The sequence below is a fragment of the Aquarana catesbeiana genome, linkage group LG07, assembly GCF_042186555.1.
Source record: "Aquarana catesbeiana isolate 2022-GZ linkage group LG07, ASM4218655v1, whole genome shotgun sequence".
NCBI classification, from domain to species: Eukaryota; Metazoa; Chordata; class Amphibia; order Anura; family Ranidae; genus Aquarana; species Aquarana catesbeiana.
In genome coordinates this window covers 119,679,951-119,697,345 of record NC_133330.1, presented here as the reverse complement: position 1 = coordinate 119,697,345, position 17,395 = coordinate 119,679,951, and the positions used below count along the sequence as shown (strand labels likewise).

At 42.4% G+C, this 17,395-nt stretch overlaps 1 protein-coding gene across 2 annotated transcripts in view; it reads left to right on the top strand.

Moving 5' to 3' along the window:
- The window catches only part of CACNA1I (calcium voltage-gated channel subunit alpha1 I), a 3,871,666-nt gene that overhangs the window by 3,606,946 nt on the left and 247,325 nt on the right, over window positions 1-17,395 (top strand). For both annotated transcript variants that reach the window (XM_073592660.1, XM_073592661.1), the window contains one exon: window positions 4,150-4,324. In XM_073592660.1, the coding sequence (XP_073448761.1) occupies window positions 4,150-4,324 (175 nt within the window). The remainder of the gene's footprint in view (window positions 1-4,149; window positions 4,325-17,395) is intronic.

Sequence of the window (17,395 nt, the reverse complement as noted above, 5' to 3'; positions counted from 1 at the left end):
GTGTGTTTTTTACTGAAATTTTGCATTTCCTGGACATTTGCGGTAATAACGTGTGACATAAAAAATTGGAACTACCACTATTTTATTCTCTAGGGTGTCTGCTTTCAGAAAATATATAATGTTTGTGGGTTTTGTGTAACCTTCAGGCCTAAAATTATTTTTTAAACCTGTGTGCAAAAAACCCCACAAAAACCAGCTCTGGCAGCGAAAGGGTTAAAGAAAGGGTAAGGAAGACAGCATTGAAAGTAAGAGTAGTCACTGAGTAGGCAATTGTCATGGTCACAGTGGAGACTGTGCCAAACTTAGGGTGAGGAAAAAGTGAAGGAAGACATGGTGATGGTAGAAGTGCTGTCAATGCCTCTGTTATTTGTTTTATAGATAATGTTTATGATATGTAACACTACCCTCAAAGGAACCGCTGAAAATTGCCCAGGTTCTTTTCCCAGTAGATCACCCCACAGCCAAGCACATGATTACAGTCACTCTTTGTCTTAATAACAAGTCTAGGTTTTTTTTTTGTTGTTTTAATTTTTGGAGTAACTGGGATAGGGTTGGGGGAATGGATACTCCAAAAACAGAACTATGTACAAGTTGAGGACAGTGAACTCCTTTCTGTAAATCTGAAGAAGAAGTTTTTGCATATAGCAAACTGTGGACATGGATTTGTAGTAGAACCAGTTAAAAGCAGGCCTCTTTCTTTAGCGCACCAAGAGCAGAGTCCCTTCACAAAGAACTAGATAGAATAAGCTCTTCAGGACACCAAGTCCCCTTTGGACACACAGCTGACTCTCTAGCACAAGACCCAGAAGCTCTGAATGTTAGAGTATTTATAAAGGCTCTCAGCAGCCTTCAGGGTCATTTTCCCTGGGATTGGCCAGGGCTGTATAAATATTCATGCTGCTATTTGCACTGCTTCACACCTATGTTCCATTTCTCTGGAAAGCAGAGGAAACAGTCAAAACTAGCAGCAGCTGAAACACTAAGCAAATCTAATCACATGCAGCTGCACTGTTTACAGTGAGATCAGCTAAATTTACCTAACAAACAAAAATACAGCTCCACTGAACATAGTGAGCCAGCACTAAATCTAACTAATCCTAGCACTTATCTAGAAAGGCGCTACAGATGTAACTGATTAAGGGTCAGGTGGTGGTGAAAATGTAGTGGTGGGTGAGGTATAATTACTGGGTTAGGCTAACAAAAATAAGGCAGGGCTTCTTCTAAAGTATACTGCTTTCAACCAATGATGCTGCCTTTGCTTCTCACTCTCAGAAGAGTACCGTATATCCTCGAGTATAAGCCGACCCAAATATAAGCCGAGGCACCTAATTTTATGACAAAAAACTGGGAAAACTTATTGATTCGAATATAAGCCTAGGGTGAGAAATGTGCAGCTACTGTAAGTGGAAAAGAGGGTCAACAATGCCCATTTGCAGCCTCACTGTGCCCATTTTCATGCCTCACTGTGCCCATTTGCAGCCATAGGTCCCCGAACTTCAAACTCGGTAGTTAAGGATTCCTAGATGCCCCCCTAGCTTCAGCCAAAATTTGGGGTCTCTGGACCCAAAGGGTCCCGAAATGACATTGCTGCAGATGGACACAGTTGACCGATTTTGGGGCCCCGTATCTTGGGGCCACTTGGTGCTAGGAACCCCAAATTTGGTGTGCAAACCCAGTGGAGCACTACAACATATCCAAAGCTTGGTTTCATAGCACCAAGTGGCCCTGAGATACAGGGCCCCAAAGTCGGTTCGGAAAATGTCAAGCACTTTTCTGCAGCAGAGAATGACATTTTTCGAACCGAATTTGGGGCCCCGTATCTTGGGGCCAATTGGTGCTAGGAACCCCAGCTTTGGATATGTTGTAGTGCTAGTTCCACTGGGTTTGCACACCAAATTTTTGGGGTTCCTAGTGCCAAGTGGCCCTGAGATATGGGGCCCCAAAATCAGTTCGGAAAATATCATTTTCTGCTGCAGAAAAGTGCTTGACTCCAGTATAAGCCCAGGGGGGCATTTTCAGCACAAAAAAATGTGCTGAAAAACTTGGCTTATACTCGAGTATATACAGTATGTGCAGTACAACTTTTTAGATGCTTTGTTCTAAACCCTCCAGCAAGGGAACATTCTGCATAGCTCTTTTTGTTTATTAGGGGGCTGGGGAGTTTGCCAAAATTAACCATGTCCGCAGTGTGCAAGCAGATCTTCATTATTATCACATGTAACTAGATCTGAACAATGCCTGTCCTAACAAAGAGTTAAGGGTGTAGGGACTAGGATTCTTGCATTGTATGTTAAAGAGGACAAACTTTAGACAGAGTACCAAAAAAACCTTGCAGTTGGATTCTCTCCTTGCACCTATTGTCTCTTTTTGAAAACCATGCAGCTGTGCGGAGCTCTTCCCACACAGCCACATCATTCCTTTACAGATTTCTGTGAATGAAGAAACCTAAGAAGTACCATCTTTCACCAGGGCAAACGCACCTGTGGTTTGAATGGCCTGTGAGCGCACTGTTCAGCATGCTTATAGTTCATTCAGCCCTCCTCCAGCTTTGTAACTGAAGGCCTGAAAGGGGATACGGGCACAAAGCTAGAGGAAGATAAATGCACGTTTTTTTTTTACCTGAAAAAATACGTGCATTTATTTTTTACTTTTTAAAAGGTGAACCACTAAACTTAAAGTGTTACTAAACCCACAACAGTAAAATCAGTCTGTATATGAAGTAAAGCATGCTTGTTATACTCACTGTGGAACCTAAGGCACTAATCCTCTGCATTGTGTAATAAGGCTGTTTGATCCTGTATGCACAGATCCTCCATTGCATTGTCTCAAAAACATGTCTGGATAAGACAGAGTTACCGGAGTCAGGCTGCACGTGCTCAGTTTGGTGTGGATTGCTATAGAGTTTTTTTTTTCTTGGGAGAGTGCATGTGATCAGCACAGGGACAATCAGCACTGTCTAGACAGAGGATCAGGAGCTCCTGCATTCTGATAGAATAAAACAATCACAGAACCGCGCTAAAAATCTATAGTAGTTAAATTCCAATCAACCAAATATCTCAAATATTGTGTTATAAACAAAACAACATATTATATTCTAAACCCAAATATCAACACAACATGATTGTGATTAATTATATAATTAATGAATATTGTGACTGTATTAAAAAACTATAGGCAAATAAATTGTAAAAAGTGATAAAAAAGAATAAGTCCGTGACTGATAGTGACTTCAAATAAAAACAGTCCTTAATGTAGATAATTCCACCAGTAGTGATTGAAGGCTTAATGAACAAAAACACCTCGTGAGAAGGATCCACCACCTATAATGATGTATGCTTACCAAAGGTAAGCTTTAATAAAGCTTATGTTTGAAATCCACTCTGCGGGGACACCACCATCGGTCTCAGCATAGAGGGAGGATCGCCCGGAACTCTCCGACATAAAGGCCAAAAACTCAGCAAGAGGAACCCTCCAACATTGTTTTAATAGTCACAGACTGTTTCGCTATTTCAACGTCTACCTCAAAAATCTCACCATCAGAACTCTGCAGCTTTAATGAAGGCATCGATCTACATTAAGGACTGTTTTTATTTGAAGTCACTATCAATCACGGACTTATTCTTTTTTATCACTTTTTACAATTTATTTGCCTATAGTTTTTTAATACAGTCACAATATTCATTAATTATATAATTAATCACAATCATGTTGTGTTGATATTTGGGTTTAGAATATAATATGTTGTTTTGTTTATAACACAATATTTAAGATATTTGGTTGATGGGAATTTACCTACTATAGATTTTTAGCGCGGTTCTGTGATTGTTTTACTATTTGATTCCTACCTATGAATTAGAACTGCAGCTTGGGGGTGTAGGGAAGCGCAGTAATTTTTTATTTTTTTATCCTGATAGAATAGCCAGTGCAGTATGAAAACTCCTTTACAAGCTTTAACTAGGCACTGATAGAAGGCACAAGACTGCTATATACTGTCACAGCCATATAGTAAATTCACCTAAAGGAAACCCTGAATTGACCAAAGATGACTTATGTGTTGTTAGTTTGTTCTACTGTGTTGAAATGTCTTTATTCAAATTCTCTTTAAATTAAATATTGCTGCTAATTTACATTGTTTTGCTTCATTAACAGGATGGCCAAGACAGTCCAGACTCTTTGGGGATTGGAATGTTTGGTGAAAACCATTTTCCACTTGCAAGCATTCCTGGTTCTCCTACAGCTGAACAATACTTATGTGAGATAGACAAGATCTCATTAACCCCAGCAGAGTCTTGGGACAGCTGGCTGAAAGAAGAAAGCAACCCAGGTAAACAATAATCTTTTATATTGAAAGTAAGGCCCCTTTCACACATGCGGACCATTTAGGTCCACCTGTCAGTTTTTAAGGTGGACCTGAATGCTCCATGCAGTTCTATGGAGTGACGGATGTCAGAGGTGAAATGTCCACTGACATCCGATCCACTAAATTCAGACGGATGGAGACCCTATTTTCCATCCGTCTGATGGATTGGATCAGATGAAAATGGACAGGCGGTCCGTTTTCATCCGATCCCCCATAGAGGAGAGTGGAGCTCTGACAAGTCTGTCTCTACACAGTGAGTGGAGACGGACCTGTCATCCGCTGGTTCAGCGGGGATCAGCAGATCGATCCCTGCTGAGCAAGCAGAGTCAGTGAAAATGGACATTAATGTGTGAAAGGGGCCTTAGTCTTAAATGCTACTTTGTAATCAACAGCCTGTAAAAACTGCTCATTTTTAACATAATTGTAAAACTGACACAATTCATTGTGCAATAGAACTAAACTTTGGATAACAATGATTTAGGCAAATGTAATGTTCTAACATGTTTGCTCACTAAATATGTTTTTCATAATCATCCATTTAGGCTTGGTTCACATCTATGCAGTTTGCTTTTGATAAGTTTCTGCAGTGCTTTTTGCAGTGCATTTTGCGCTTTTTGCACACACTTTTTTATTTTCAAATTTTTGATGCATTTTGCATTTTTCTTCTTTTGTTTTTTTATTTTGGACTATTTGTTGTTGGAACAGATTAAAAAATGCTAAATGGTAAAAAACGCACTACATGTTTTTCTGCAGCTTTTCCATTAAAGTCTATTGAACCACAAATTTACTGTTTTTCTTTAAAAAAAGTCCCTGACCCTTTCCAAAGCTGCTGAAAAAAGCATAGATGTGAACGTGTCCCATAGGAAACCATGTTAAATGGACTGTTTTGCGTTTCTGCAAAAAGCAATGGAAAACGCATAGGTGTGAACCAAGCCTAAGGCCCTGTTTACAGTTGTGGTCAGGGGAAATAAAAATAGGAGGTTCTAATTGTACATGCCAGCCAGTTAGGGCAGTACACATGCCACAGCTAATGCAAATTTTAACCTACGGTATGTCATGTTTGTGAGGCAGTATCACTGCCAAACACGACCCATTTAAGTTAAAGTGGTTATAAACCCTTTCATATATCCAGTGAAGTAACTGGGCTAAGGTAAAAAAAAATCAAATGTAAAGGTGTTGGCGCTAAAAACATACAAAATGTATGAGTCCTTTGATGCATGGCGGATTAAACACCCCATGGGTAGGCAGTACTCATTTTACTCTCCCCCCATAAGATGTTTTCCAGACTGGACTACTTTCTGGTATCGGCCTCACTGCTTTCCCATACGGTGTCCTCCGACCTGGGCCCTATTACCTGGTCAGACCATGCCCCTCTATATCCCTGGATCTTTGCCTCTAAGCTGCATTTTCCAGGAGGTGCCACTGGAGGCTCAATGAATCTCTACTAAAACACCCCGAAACTAAGGATAAACTCCTTACAGCTTTAACTGAATACTTTCAACTAAACACAGGTTCCGTGTCCAGCCCGTCTGTCCTATGGGAGGCCCATAAGGTATTTTTTAGGGGACAGTGTATCTCTGTGGGATCTCGGGGGAAAGAGGGACTCGGTCCTTCTGAGGTCCTCTCTAATATCTGAACTAGCAGCTGATGAACGCTCTTTGCTCCGCGCCCCCACGGTGGACCGGCTGCGCACAGTAACCTCCCTACAGAACCGCATAAAGTCCCTAGACCTGTCAAAAATAGATAAATCTCTTCTCTGGGCTAAACAAAAATTCTACGAATTTTCAAATAAGCCACATAGGATGTTGGTCTCCAGGCTTAACCCTAGGCTTTCCCTTTCCTTCCCGGACCACTTAAAACGCACAGATGGGACCCCCACCTACTGCCCGCAGACAATGGCTCAAGTCTTTGGCAAATTTTATGATAAACTTTATAATTGCCTTACCCCTGACCAACACCCTCCGTTCGATCAGATGGCTTTTGAGATGTTTATGGCCAATCTCCGTCTCCCCAAGCTCACTGAGGCTGATGTACAGGCATTAAATATCCCCATTTCTGGAGAGTAGCTTACTTACACTGTCAAATCCCTCCCATCCCATAAATCCCCTGGCCCGGACAGCCTCCCATACTCTTACTATAATACCTTTCTCCTGATTCTTTCAACACATTTGGTATCCCTATATAATTCCCTTCTCCAGGGTCAGCACCCCCAGCAACAATTTCTACACTCCTATATTAGTCATACCCAAGCCGGATAAGGATCCCTAGCTCCCAGACAGTTATAGGCCGATTTTACTTTTAAATTCAGACTATAAGCTTTTTACTAAAATTCTGGCTAACTGTCTTTTCCCAATTTCTGATGAAACAGATAGACAGAGACCAAGTGGGTTTTGTCCCCACTAGACACGCAGGAGATAACACCAGATGAACCATTGATCTCATTGACATGCTGAACAGAGTCCGATGCCCTGCCCTGATCCTTAGCCTTGATGCCCAAAAGGCATTCAATAGATTAAGCTGGCCTTATATGATTGCGACCCTTACTAAATTTGGACTACGGGGTCCTTTTCTTATGGCCTTGCACTCCCTCTACTCTAACCCTTCCTCTCAGGTCCAATTGGCCTCCTTTACATCCCGTTCGTTCCCCATGTCAAATGGTACCAGGCAGGGATGTACCCTTTCTCCCCTCCTTTTCATCCTCTGCCTGGAGCCTTTAGCTGAGGCCATCAGATCACACCCAGACATACGCGGGGTCCCATGCGACAAAGGGAATATTGTCAGAAACCATAAACCAGACCAAGACAAAAGTACAGTAAAATCAAACTTGTTTATTAATAAAAATAAAAAAGTAAATAGAGTAAGCGTAGTCAAAGCATAGCAAGAGTCCAGTAACCGGATCGGGTAGTCAGCCAAGCCAGAGTTCCGTAACCAGATCGGGTAATCAGCCAACCAGAGTTCAGTAACCAGATTGGGTAATCAGCCAGGCTAGAAGTCAGGGATACAAGTAGGGGAACAGCAAGCAGGAAAAGGAGCCAGAAGGGATGTCAGCAAAGCCAGTCTTTAAACAGGAACGCAGGAGATGGTTTCTTGTGATGTGACCAAGGCGAAGGCAGAGATCAAGTGAGCTGGATGGCTTTAAGTAGGCAGGACTGATGAGCAGAATCAACAACAGCTGGGTAACTGTGATGAGAGATGGGAGCTGGCAATTAGCCGACAGCTGAGCGGCCAGCTCAGAGAAGGAAGGGCTGAGCCCAGCCCTGACAAATATAAATTGTCTCTATTTGCTGACAATGTGCTTTTGACTTATCCCAGTTTAGCTCCCTATTGGGATACAAAATTAACACATCAAAAACAAAAGTCCTGCCCTTACATCTCTCTCCTGCAGATCTCCTCTCGCTTAGGAACTCGTATCCCTACCGCTGGTGCACCTCTTATCTCAAATATTTAGGGGTTCAACTTACACCGTCATATTCCACCCTTTACTTAGCCAACTATGTTCCCCTGTTCAAATCTATCAAAGCCATGCTAAATAGATGGAACCCCTCCCGATATCTTGGACAGCCCGGATTAATGTGTTGAAGATGTCTGTTATGCCAAAATTATTGTATTTTTTCGAAACGCTACCTGTCCCTATCCCAGCGGCTCAATTGAAACTCCTTAAAAGATGGTTTCTTAATTTTATATGGAAAGAGAGGGCACATAGAGTTGCCAGCTTGGTCATCTTTTCCCCCAGAGGTCAGGGAGGTATAGGTGCTCCGGATATTCACAAGTACTACCTGGCTTCCCACCTTCATGCGGTGGTATCCTGGTCTAGTATGTGACCCCCAAATCGATCAACAGAGATAGAGATGGGTTCTCTGTTCCCAACTCATCCATGCTCCCTGGTTTGGTCTCCTGCATTATTTTTGGATCCCAAGCTTAATGACCTCTGCTTGGGCCCTATGCTGTTCTCACTCAGGGTTTGGCGTTCCTGTTGCACCAAATTTTCTCTGGCATCCCCATGTCCCCCCCTTTCCAATGTACTCTTTAATCCCTTGCTCCCTGATAGTCTATCCCATCCTCGGATGTTTCCCTGGGCCAAGGCGGGCCTGTTCCAACTCCGACATCTTGCGCACCCTGTCACCAGCAAACTTCACTCCTTTCAGGAACTTCAATCTACAAGCCAAATCCCAAACCAGTTGTTATTCTCCTATCTCCAAATAACCCACTATATAGCATCTCTCTCGCCCTCACTTACTCTAAACAAACCTACGCACTTCGAAGTTATTTGTTCTCAGGGTCCATACCAAACACGATTAATATCCACTATATACCAAGTCCCGCAAGAGAATCTCCCGCTTTCCTTGGAACCCCACTCATACATGAGTAAATGGTCGCACCTTACACAACAACAAATCCCCCCCCCCCCCCCTCAATGGGCTAAAATTTGGACCTCAACTTCCAAAATATCCTGATGTGTGGTGCAAAGAGAGACAGCATTCAAAGTATTATTTTTTTGGTATAGGACTTCTGAGGTTTTACACTGATATGATCCTTCCCTCTCTCCTCTCTGTTGGTAAATTCAGAGGTACTCATTATCATATTTTTTGGCAATGTGAACTGATTGCTCCTTTCTGGTCCATGGTCGTGTCCTTGCTTCAGCAGATTTTAGATTCCCCCATCCCGCTAGATCCGGTACACCTCCTTCTGGGCCTCCCAATCCCTGGATTGGGAAAAGTTTTGAATAAATTGGCCTCCTATGTCTTACTAGCAGCAAAAAAAGCTATTCCTGCGTGTTGGTTGTCCACCTTCCCTCCAACTCGGGCCCAGCTTATACAAGCTATTAATGATATCCGCAGAATGGAGCATATGACAGCCATGGTAGAGGATGCGTTTGATACATTTGACAAGATATGGGATTCCTGGACTTGCTTCTATTTAACTTGTGAAGGTTTCACCCCCAGCTCCCTCTGTGGTTTGGTTATGGTTTTTGTACGCCCCTTACTACCATCTTCCCCCCCTTTTTATTATTTCTTTGACCCCACCTTGATACCTATTCAACTCTCATCCTTTTAATGATTGACATAGTCTCTCACTGTATGGTAGCTCTCTCTGTTCGATGATCAACCTATACTGATTCTTATTTGTTTGTTTTTATATTATTTTCAATTGTTTTAGTTGATATTAAGTTTAATACCACTGTTTTATATCTTTTCAAATGCTTATTTTTCTAATTGATATTTCAAAATACTGTTTGATATGTATTCATCTGAAATTTTTTTTCAATAAAAATACAATTAAAAAAAAAAAATGTACGAGTCCGCACTTCTACATACGTTTCACCGTACTGGCGTCATCAGGAAGACTCAGGAAGGATCAGGAAGAAGACTCGTCTCTTCCAGGTCCTCTATGTGACATCCTTTTTGGTACATCCAGAATGAGGCGTGGATTGCACGCCATTGCAATTCCGATATATCCACCTGCATATGCTGTAGACACCTCAGTGCTGGGCATAGCAGTCACAGTGCAAAATCTTTTGTTACTTTTTTAAACATTTTTTATTAAAACTTACTACACCATAAGAGTAATTTTTGTCTGTCCTTACTGGAGTCTGTTCCCTTATCCTCAGCCGCCATCTGGAGGGGGTCACATAGTGGAGAGATGCCTACTGTCACGGAACGTCCCACACTCCGCTTGAGTGCTTCCGTCATATACCGCTTCCTAAGTTCTGGAACACGAGTCCAATGGATCTGGCTATAGGAACCCCAAGAACTAGACAACACCAGTCTTGGAGTACATCAGAACTAACTCTTTATTTGAGATCTCACACACATTTATACACCAGGCTGACTCAACGCTAACCTAATTAACCTAATTAACATGAGCTCCAATAGGAGTCGTCCCGTCTCCTACATTGTATAGAGGACAATGTGATCAGCTCATTCAATTAACATACATTACCATAAACATCAACACAGGGTTAATTAGAACAAACAACAATGAGTTGAATACCCTTAGAACCTAGACTAAACTTATTTACATTAAACCCATTATAGCTGACATCAGACAGGTGAGTGGAGTTGATAACATTAGCATCTCCTCACAGGATGTGTCCCAACAGTATAATTCAGTCTTATCATTCTAATATGGCATATAACGGGTTCCAGAGTCTGTGTGTTTTGGGGGGACATGGAGCTGAATCCAAAGTAACACCAACCCCAGGGTCCCCAGGCATACAGCTCACAGAGAGCACCATTCCCCCAAATGCTCGGGCCCATAATCGGTGGGCAAGAGGCTTGCGTTCAGTCCCCTCCAATAGCCTCTGTCCCGGGTGAGTTTGTCACACCTACCTAGGATTTGTCTGGTTCATTCAATTCAAGCGCATTTTGACCTACTGTAAAGAGTGGTCAGACACCTTTGGTGAGTTGCCATGTACCTCATGAGCACTCGTGGATAAGCTTTTATTTGAAGGAACATCAAACCAGAAGATTTCATTTATTTACGGTGTTGGGATTGTCACTTTGGACATTACATATTTATTTGCTTTTGTAATCACCATTTGCTGTTTCACTTGTATTTTGTATGTTTTTAGCGCCAACACCTTTACATTTGATTTTTTTAGGGTTCAGTTTTTACACTTTCTTAAAGAGGCAGCTATGTTTTTTTTTTTAACTAATATACCAGGCACCATTTTCAACCCACTCATTATTACAACTGGGCTAAGGTGATACACAGAGATGAAACAAATTATCCTACATAAGTTGTACCTGTTTATCTGCAGTCTTCTCTTCTCTACATCTGTTCAAAGTGTAGCTTTTAAAAAGCTTGTCTAACCTGTCAGAAAACATGGGGCTGATAGCTGAAGTTGCACTTTGCAGAGCTCTGTGAGGAGAGCTGTGAGAGCTGATTGGAAGGAAAATACCCCCCATTCACACAGGAACAGCGCTAAGGCTTGCAATCATCTGGAGCTCCCTCCCTGCCACCTTTTGTCTCTTTGTGAAGGAAAACTTGTCAGAAGTGAGTTGCTGATATCAGAGGAATAAAGCAGCAGACAGAAATGCTATGTGACAGAACAACTTATAAGATTTTTCTGTCACATAGCAAAGGTGTACTTAAAATGATACCCTAAATAACATTTTGCCACTCCTCCTAAATATGGCAATACCACATGTATGAGACTTTTTCACAGCCTATTCATATAGAGGGGTCAGGGAATATAGCTTAGTGTAGAGTCATCTATAGTAGTTCACATTCTTATAAGCCAAGCAAGCCTAACCTATTGGATCGTGGCAAACAAGCCAGGGTCAGTACAAGCAGCAGGCAGAGGCAACGCTCCAGTGTGTGGCAGTGATCAGGAACACTGTTGTTGGCTACACTGGTCTGGTGACAGTTGGACTTGTGTAGCAGTGATCAGGAACACTGTTGCTGGCTTATACTGCTGGCTTATACTGGTCTGACACTGGCAACTAGTGTGGTAGCAATCAGGAACACTGTTGCTGGCTTACATTGGTCTGATGACACTGGGACTGGTGTGACAACAATCAGGGACACAGAAGCTGGCTTACACTGGTCTGGTGACACTGCGACTGATGTGATGGAAATAAGGACCCTGTTGCTGGTATACACTGGTCTAGTGACATTGGTACTCGGGTGGCGCTGATCAGGAAAACTGTTTCTGGCTGCACTGGTCTGATGTGGTGGTGATCAAAGACATGTGACTGAATGCACTATTAGGGCTTGTGTGAACAACACAACACATGAAGTTGGGGGCAGTAAATCCTTATGGTTCGGTCACAGTTTTACTGTCCCTCAATCATTACCCCTTTAGCTGCAGAGGCAGTGACCAGAGGTGTACACATGTCGCAGCTGTGATTGTTTGCTTTGCAGCTGTAGCAGGGATTATACCCCCTGTATGCTCACCAATCACAACCCATTCAAGTGAATGGCAGGCTTGTGTGGATCCAAGGGGTTGAAGCAGATGGTAAAGAGGCAATACAAAACCTCCTGACCACCTATCATATGCTCTCTGAAGAGCGACCCGAAAACACAGACTACAGGGAACATTTCACATGTGAACAAGTCCTTATTGGGACACTATGACTGGTGTGGCTGTGATCAGGGACACTGGACTGGTGTGGCAGTGATCATGGACACTGGGACTGGTGTGGCGGTGATCAGGGACATGGTGGCTGGTGTGGCGGTGATTTGGGACACTGTGACTGGTGTGGTGGTTTACAGGGACATTGTGACTGGTTTGGGGGTGATCAGGGACACTGTGACTGGTGGAGTGTTCAGAGACAATGACTAGCAGCACCAACATACAGTGATATCAGATCAGCCAGCCATTGTCCATGATCACTCCCGCAGCAATCCAATGTCACCATAATGACAGTGCACTTGCTCTGGTGACAGTAGTTAAAAAAAAGACAATAACTGTTTAAGCAAATGCTTGTAAGGTTTTAACATTTTGGCTTTAATTTCATTGGCCCTGTACCATGTGATCACTGTGACTAGTTACAGTGATAGCAGTAGTAGACAAATGCTTCATGAATGAAAGCCTTTATTCACTACAACTACTATTACTACTACTACTGTGATTGGTCACAGTGATCACTTGGTACAGGGCCAGCACCATTGTCCCTGTACCCTGATCTGTGATCTGTGTGGTTGATTTACTAAAACTGGAGAGTGCAAAATCTAGTGTAGCTCCATATAGAAGCCAATCAGATCCCAGGTTTTTTGTCAAAGGTTAATTGAGCACACTGAAGTTAGAAGATGATTGGCTACCATGCACAGCTGCACTAGATTTTGTACTTTGGAGTTTTAGCAAATCAATCCCACTGTGTCTGAGGGGCACAGCGACCACTGATCATGCTGCTGTGTGCCCCTGAGGGTGTGTGCATGAGGCATGCGAGCAGGAGGACATATGTAGAAATTTCTCCTGGATGTATGCCGGCCATTTATACAGTATATAGTGGCTGGGTGGAAATAGGGGTAAATTGATTTTTTTTTATTGTAAATGTCATTTTTACTGCTTGACATTGCATCATACAGGTGGTGTGCCACTTCATAGGAAGATGTAAAAAAATCTGCCAGGAATATTTTTAAATTAATTGGGCATTTTAAATGTTTCACTTTAATTAAAATTGCTGATCCCCGCAAAAGGATAATTAAAAAAACAAAAATTAAATCTCTACATGCTCCTCCGGCAGTGCTCAGACCCCATGTGATTTGTTTGACAATTCTGTGCCTATTACTTTTGAAAGTGGTCAGAATTGATTTTTAAGATTAATTTCAATGGGATTTGGATTAATGTTTAGAACGTGTGTGCTGTTCAGCGTACATCCTGCTAACCAAACCCAAGTATGTTTTGCTCATCCCTAATTGTGAGTTAACCCTCTGGAAAACTTCTGATATAGTAAACAAATAAAAAGTGTACTACTATAGTCTGATAAATAAGTGGGCACACCTCTATGCCTATACTTATTACTGCTGGTGGGGGAGTAGGAACATTAATGCCCTGTACACACGGTCGGATTTTCCGATGGAAAATGTTCGATGGGAGCTTGTTGTCGGAAATTCTGACCATGTGTAGGCTCCATCGGACATTTTCCATCGGAATTTCCGTCACACAAAATTTGAGATCTGGAAAATCAGTTCTGGTAAATTCCGATCGTGTGTACACAATTCTGACGCACAAAGTTCCACCCATGCTCTCAATCAATTACGAGACGGAAGCTCTCTGGTAAAACTAGCGTTCATAATGGAGATAGCACATTCATCACGCTGCAAATTTTTAAATCTTTTAAGGCAGTGCATTCTCTTCTTCTTTATAATGCTAGAATAATGAAGTTGTTTTGCTGCTGATATTCACACAGAGTTCAGAAAAAATGATTTCTTTATTATTTCTCGTGATCTCCTGAATAATGTTAGCTATTTTTTTCGTCAGATCTCCATAATAATGTTTTGCATGATTTTTTATAGTGTTTTTTTTATAGTGTTTTTTTTTTTTATCAAGATCTCCTGTTTGTATGTATTTTTTTCTAGTGATCTCCGTATTTTTTTTTTTCGTTTTGTGTGTCAAGTTACCACAACACCATTATTATCCCGTATTTTTTTAAGCTCAAAGTGGTTGGTTGGTGTCCCTTGTTAATTTGACATTGTATTTAGGAAATGTACCTGCCTAATCTCAAACAAAATGTCCTTTTTGAAGTAAAACACATAGGCAAGTATTTTAACAAAAAAAAAAATTTATTATGGGTCATAACAAAATAAAGAGGAAGGCAATACTGGATAAACTGGTGTGCAAAGCCTTTTCAACCCCAGGGCACACATTAAAACTATTTTACAGGCAAAATTGGTGGCCTGAGGAGTCCATATAATAGTGAGCACAATCCGGTCCAGGAGTCCAAGAGATCATGAACAGCAGCAGATGACATATCTGTCCCCAGGCTGTGGTCATATAACAGCCTGCGGCTTTTTGCCAGACCAGACAGAACCCAGGCCATCACACTCTTGTCTTCCTTAGACGCTTCCTTCCAGGCTGTGGCCCTGGTGTTGGAGTTGTGGCAGGAGGTGGAGGAGGAGGACGATGGTCGACCTCCTGGCTGCCACTTACCCCCGCCACCTCCTGGCTGAGGCTTTCCTGTGTATGAAAAAGGGACATAGTTTTAGTTTTTTGTTCATCATTCACACACAATTTTCAGCTCATGACTGTTGCAAATTGAATGTTAACAAATAGAAAAGACTATCATTCTGAGACCAGCATTTTTCATTCTTGTCCCAATCCTTTTTGGCCACTACTGTCTATTGATATGTAAACCACTTTGTTAAATCAGCAATTAGTGATCAATAATAACATCTAGTTAACATCATTAATTTTATGACAAGAAATGTGTTGAACAATGCTCTACCTGACTCAAGCTGGGTTCCTCCACATCTTCCTGCCTGGAAGGCCCAGGTTGGACATCGGAAGCCTCAGCTGAGGTGGAAGGAATCCTTGAAGGAAGACTGGGGAGTGCTGGACTGGGTTCACTCTGGTCTGACAGAAAATGTAGTCTGTCATAGTACCAAAGCCTGGGTACATAAATGTCATCTGCTGCTCCTGATCTCATGGAATCCTGGACCTTCTTTCGCTCCCTAAGATAAGTAATCCTCATGCCACCACTTTTGGTCTTCAAATAGGTGATGTCTGCTGTGGGGATCATCGGCTTCACAAATTCAAGCAGTTTCTCCAGTGCTGCCTTCCTCTTTCTTAAAAAAAATTAGGTGGTTCACCTGCCACAGACAAGGCAGCTCCCTGAACATGTCAATGAATATTGCTAGAAATTCCCTATCATTGAATGGATCCATTTTCTCTGCAAGACACAACACAAGACAAACCCTGATGTCAGGCTAAACTCTTCTAATCTTGTCCCAATATAGGCCTCAATCTATAAGCAGTATAGACCACTGATGCCCCAAGTTCAAATTGTACCTTCGTCCAAATGATTGGTGCTTCCGATACTCCTTCCTCCTCTCACAGATTGTACATACGATGCACGCGTGTTACACTTTATATACACTGTGCATGCATGAAACTCTGCCCGCCCTTGACATTCTTTCTAGTCTATTCCCTTGTCTATACCCCTTGTCTTTCGGCACAGTGGGGAGAGCACATGGTGGAGACAGAGCAAGTGCATGCAGACAGCAGCAGCAACAACGAAAGCCCAGAGCCACGAAGGTCCCGATCCCGCAGTAGATTTAAGGCCTCAAATATGTTCTTTGTAGAGATGGTGGAGATGGTGGACATCTTGAAGAGGGCTGACTATGATGGGAAGTGTGGACCTTACCTAAACCCTAATGTGAGAAAGGCCAAGATCATGGCTAAAGTTGTGAAGAGTCTGCGCTGGAATTTTGGGGTACGACGATCCAAGGAGCAATTGAGGAAACGCTGGTCAGACCTGAAATTGAGGGAGCAGGATCAGTACAGAAGGATCAAGAGAGTTCTTCAAAAAAGTAAGTTGTTGTCGTGTGTTCCTATTATTATTATTACTTGCATGCTGCTCCATGTGCTTTTCTTTACTGTTGTACAGTTTAAAATGGCAACTTTCAGGTTCGTGGGCACAGTAATCGTTCGTATTAAACATTGTTCATTCACCCACTAATACGATGTTTGGGGCAGATACAGGTTAACTACATTTGTTCAAGCCTATTTGTATTAAAAGAAGTTAGGTACATTGTTGTCTAGATTGGTTTGTAACTAGAACGAAATGCAAACTTGATTCAGTGTAAGGAGAGGACACTCAGCAGTTGTTTACATATCTGGACGCAGGAGCACTAGTGTGGGACACCAGAACAAACTTTTTAGGGTGTCCCACACAGGTGCTCCAGTGGATACTAGGGGTGTCTCCATGTGTGAAAATGGTGCAAAAAGGTAAGTATTCCAGCTTTAGAATGGGAAAAAGTAATGTCTTCAGCTTGGAACTCTGCCCAAAAAGACAATTGTATGACACTTCCAAGCAATGTTTCATATTACTATTTCTGGCCTCAAATATCTGTGTGCTAAGTATACCTTTTTTTTATTCACATAGGGGAGAAAAGACTCAGGACATCTGAGGACACCAGGGACCCCCCACCTACAAAAGAACAGCAAATCCCTACACCACAACCAGAAGATGTGGAGGAAGTAGAGGTTTATGAAGTGGGCGAAATAGTGACCACAACAGGTGAGTGTCTGAGACCACAGCTTCAGGTAATCGTTGGATGGATTTATAATACATGGTGTGTTTTTTAATTATAGGTGATGGAGCTGGGGCTGGAGCATCCCAATAAGTACACTCCGTTGAGTGACATTGGTGAAACCAGTCAGGGACCAGCACTGCTGGAGCTGAGGGACTCTCCTAGCTGCCGGGGGAAGAACTCCTCCAGTGAGAGTGGGTGAGAAGCGAAAGGAAGGACTCAATTCTTAGAAGGACAGAGAGGCCAATCTGTAACAAAGACCTTAAGCGCCGAACAGTTTGTTGTCTACTGGGTGCTTGGGTTCGGCACATCACAGATCTGGTGGACAGATTACTG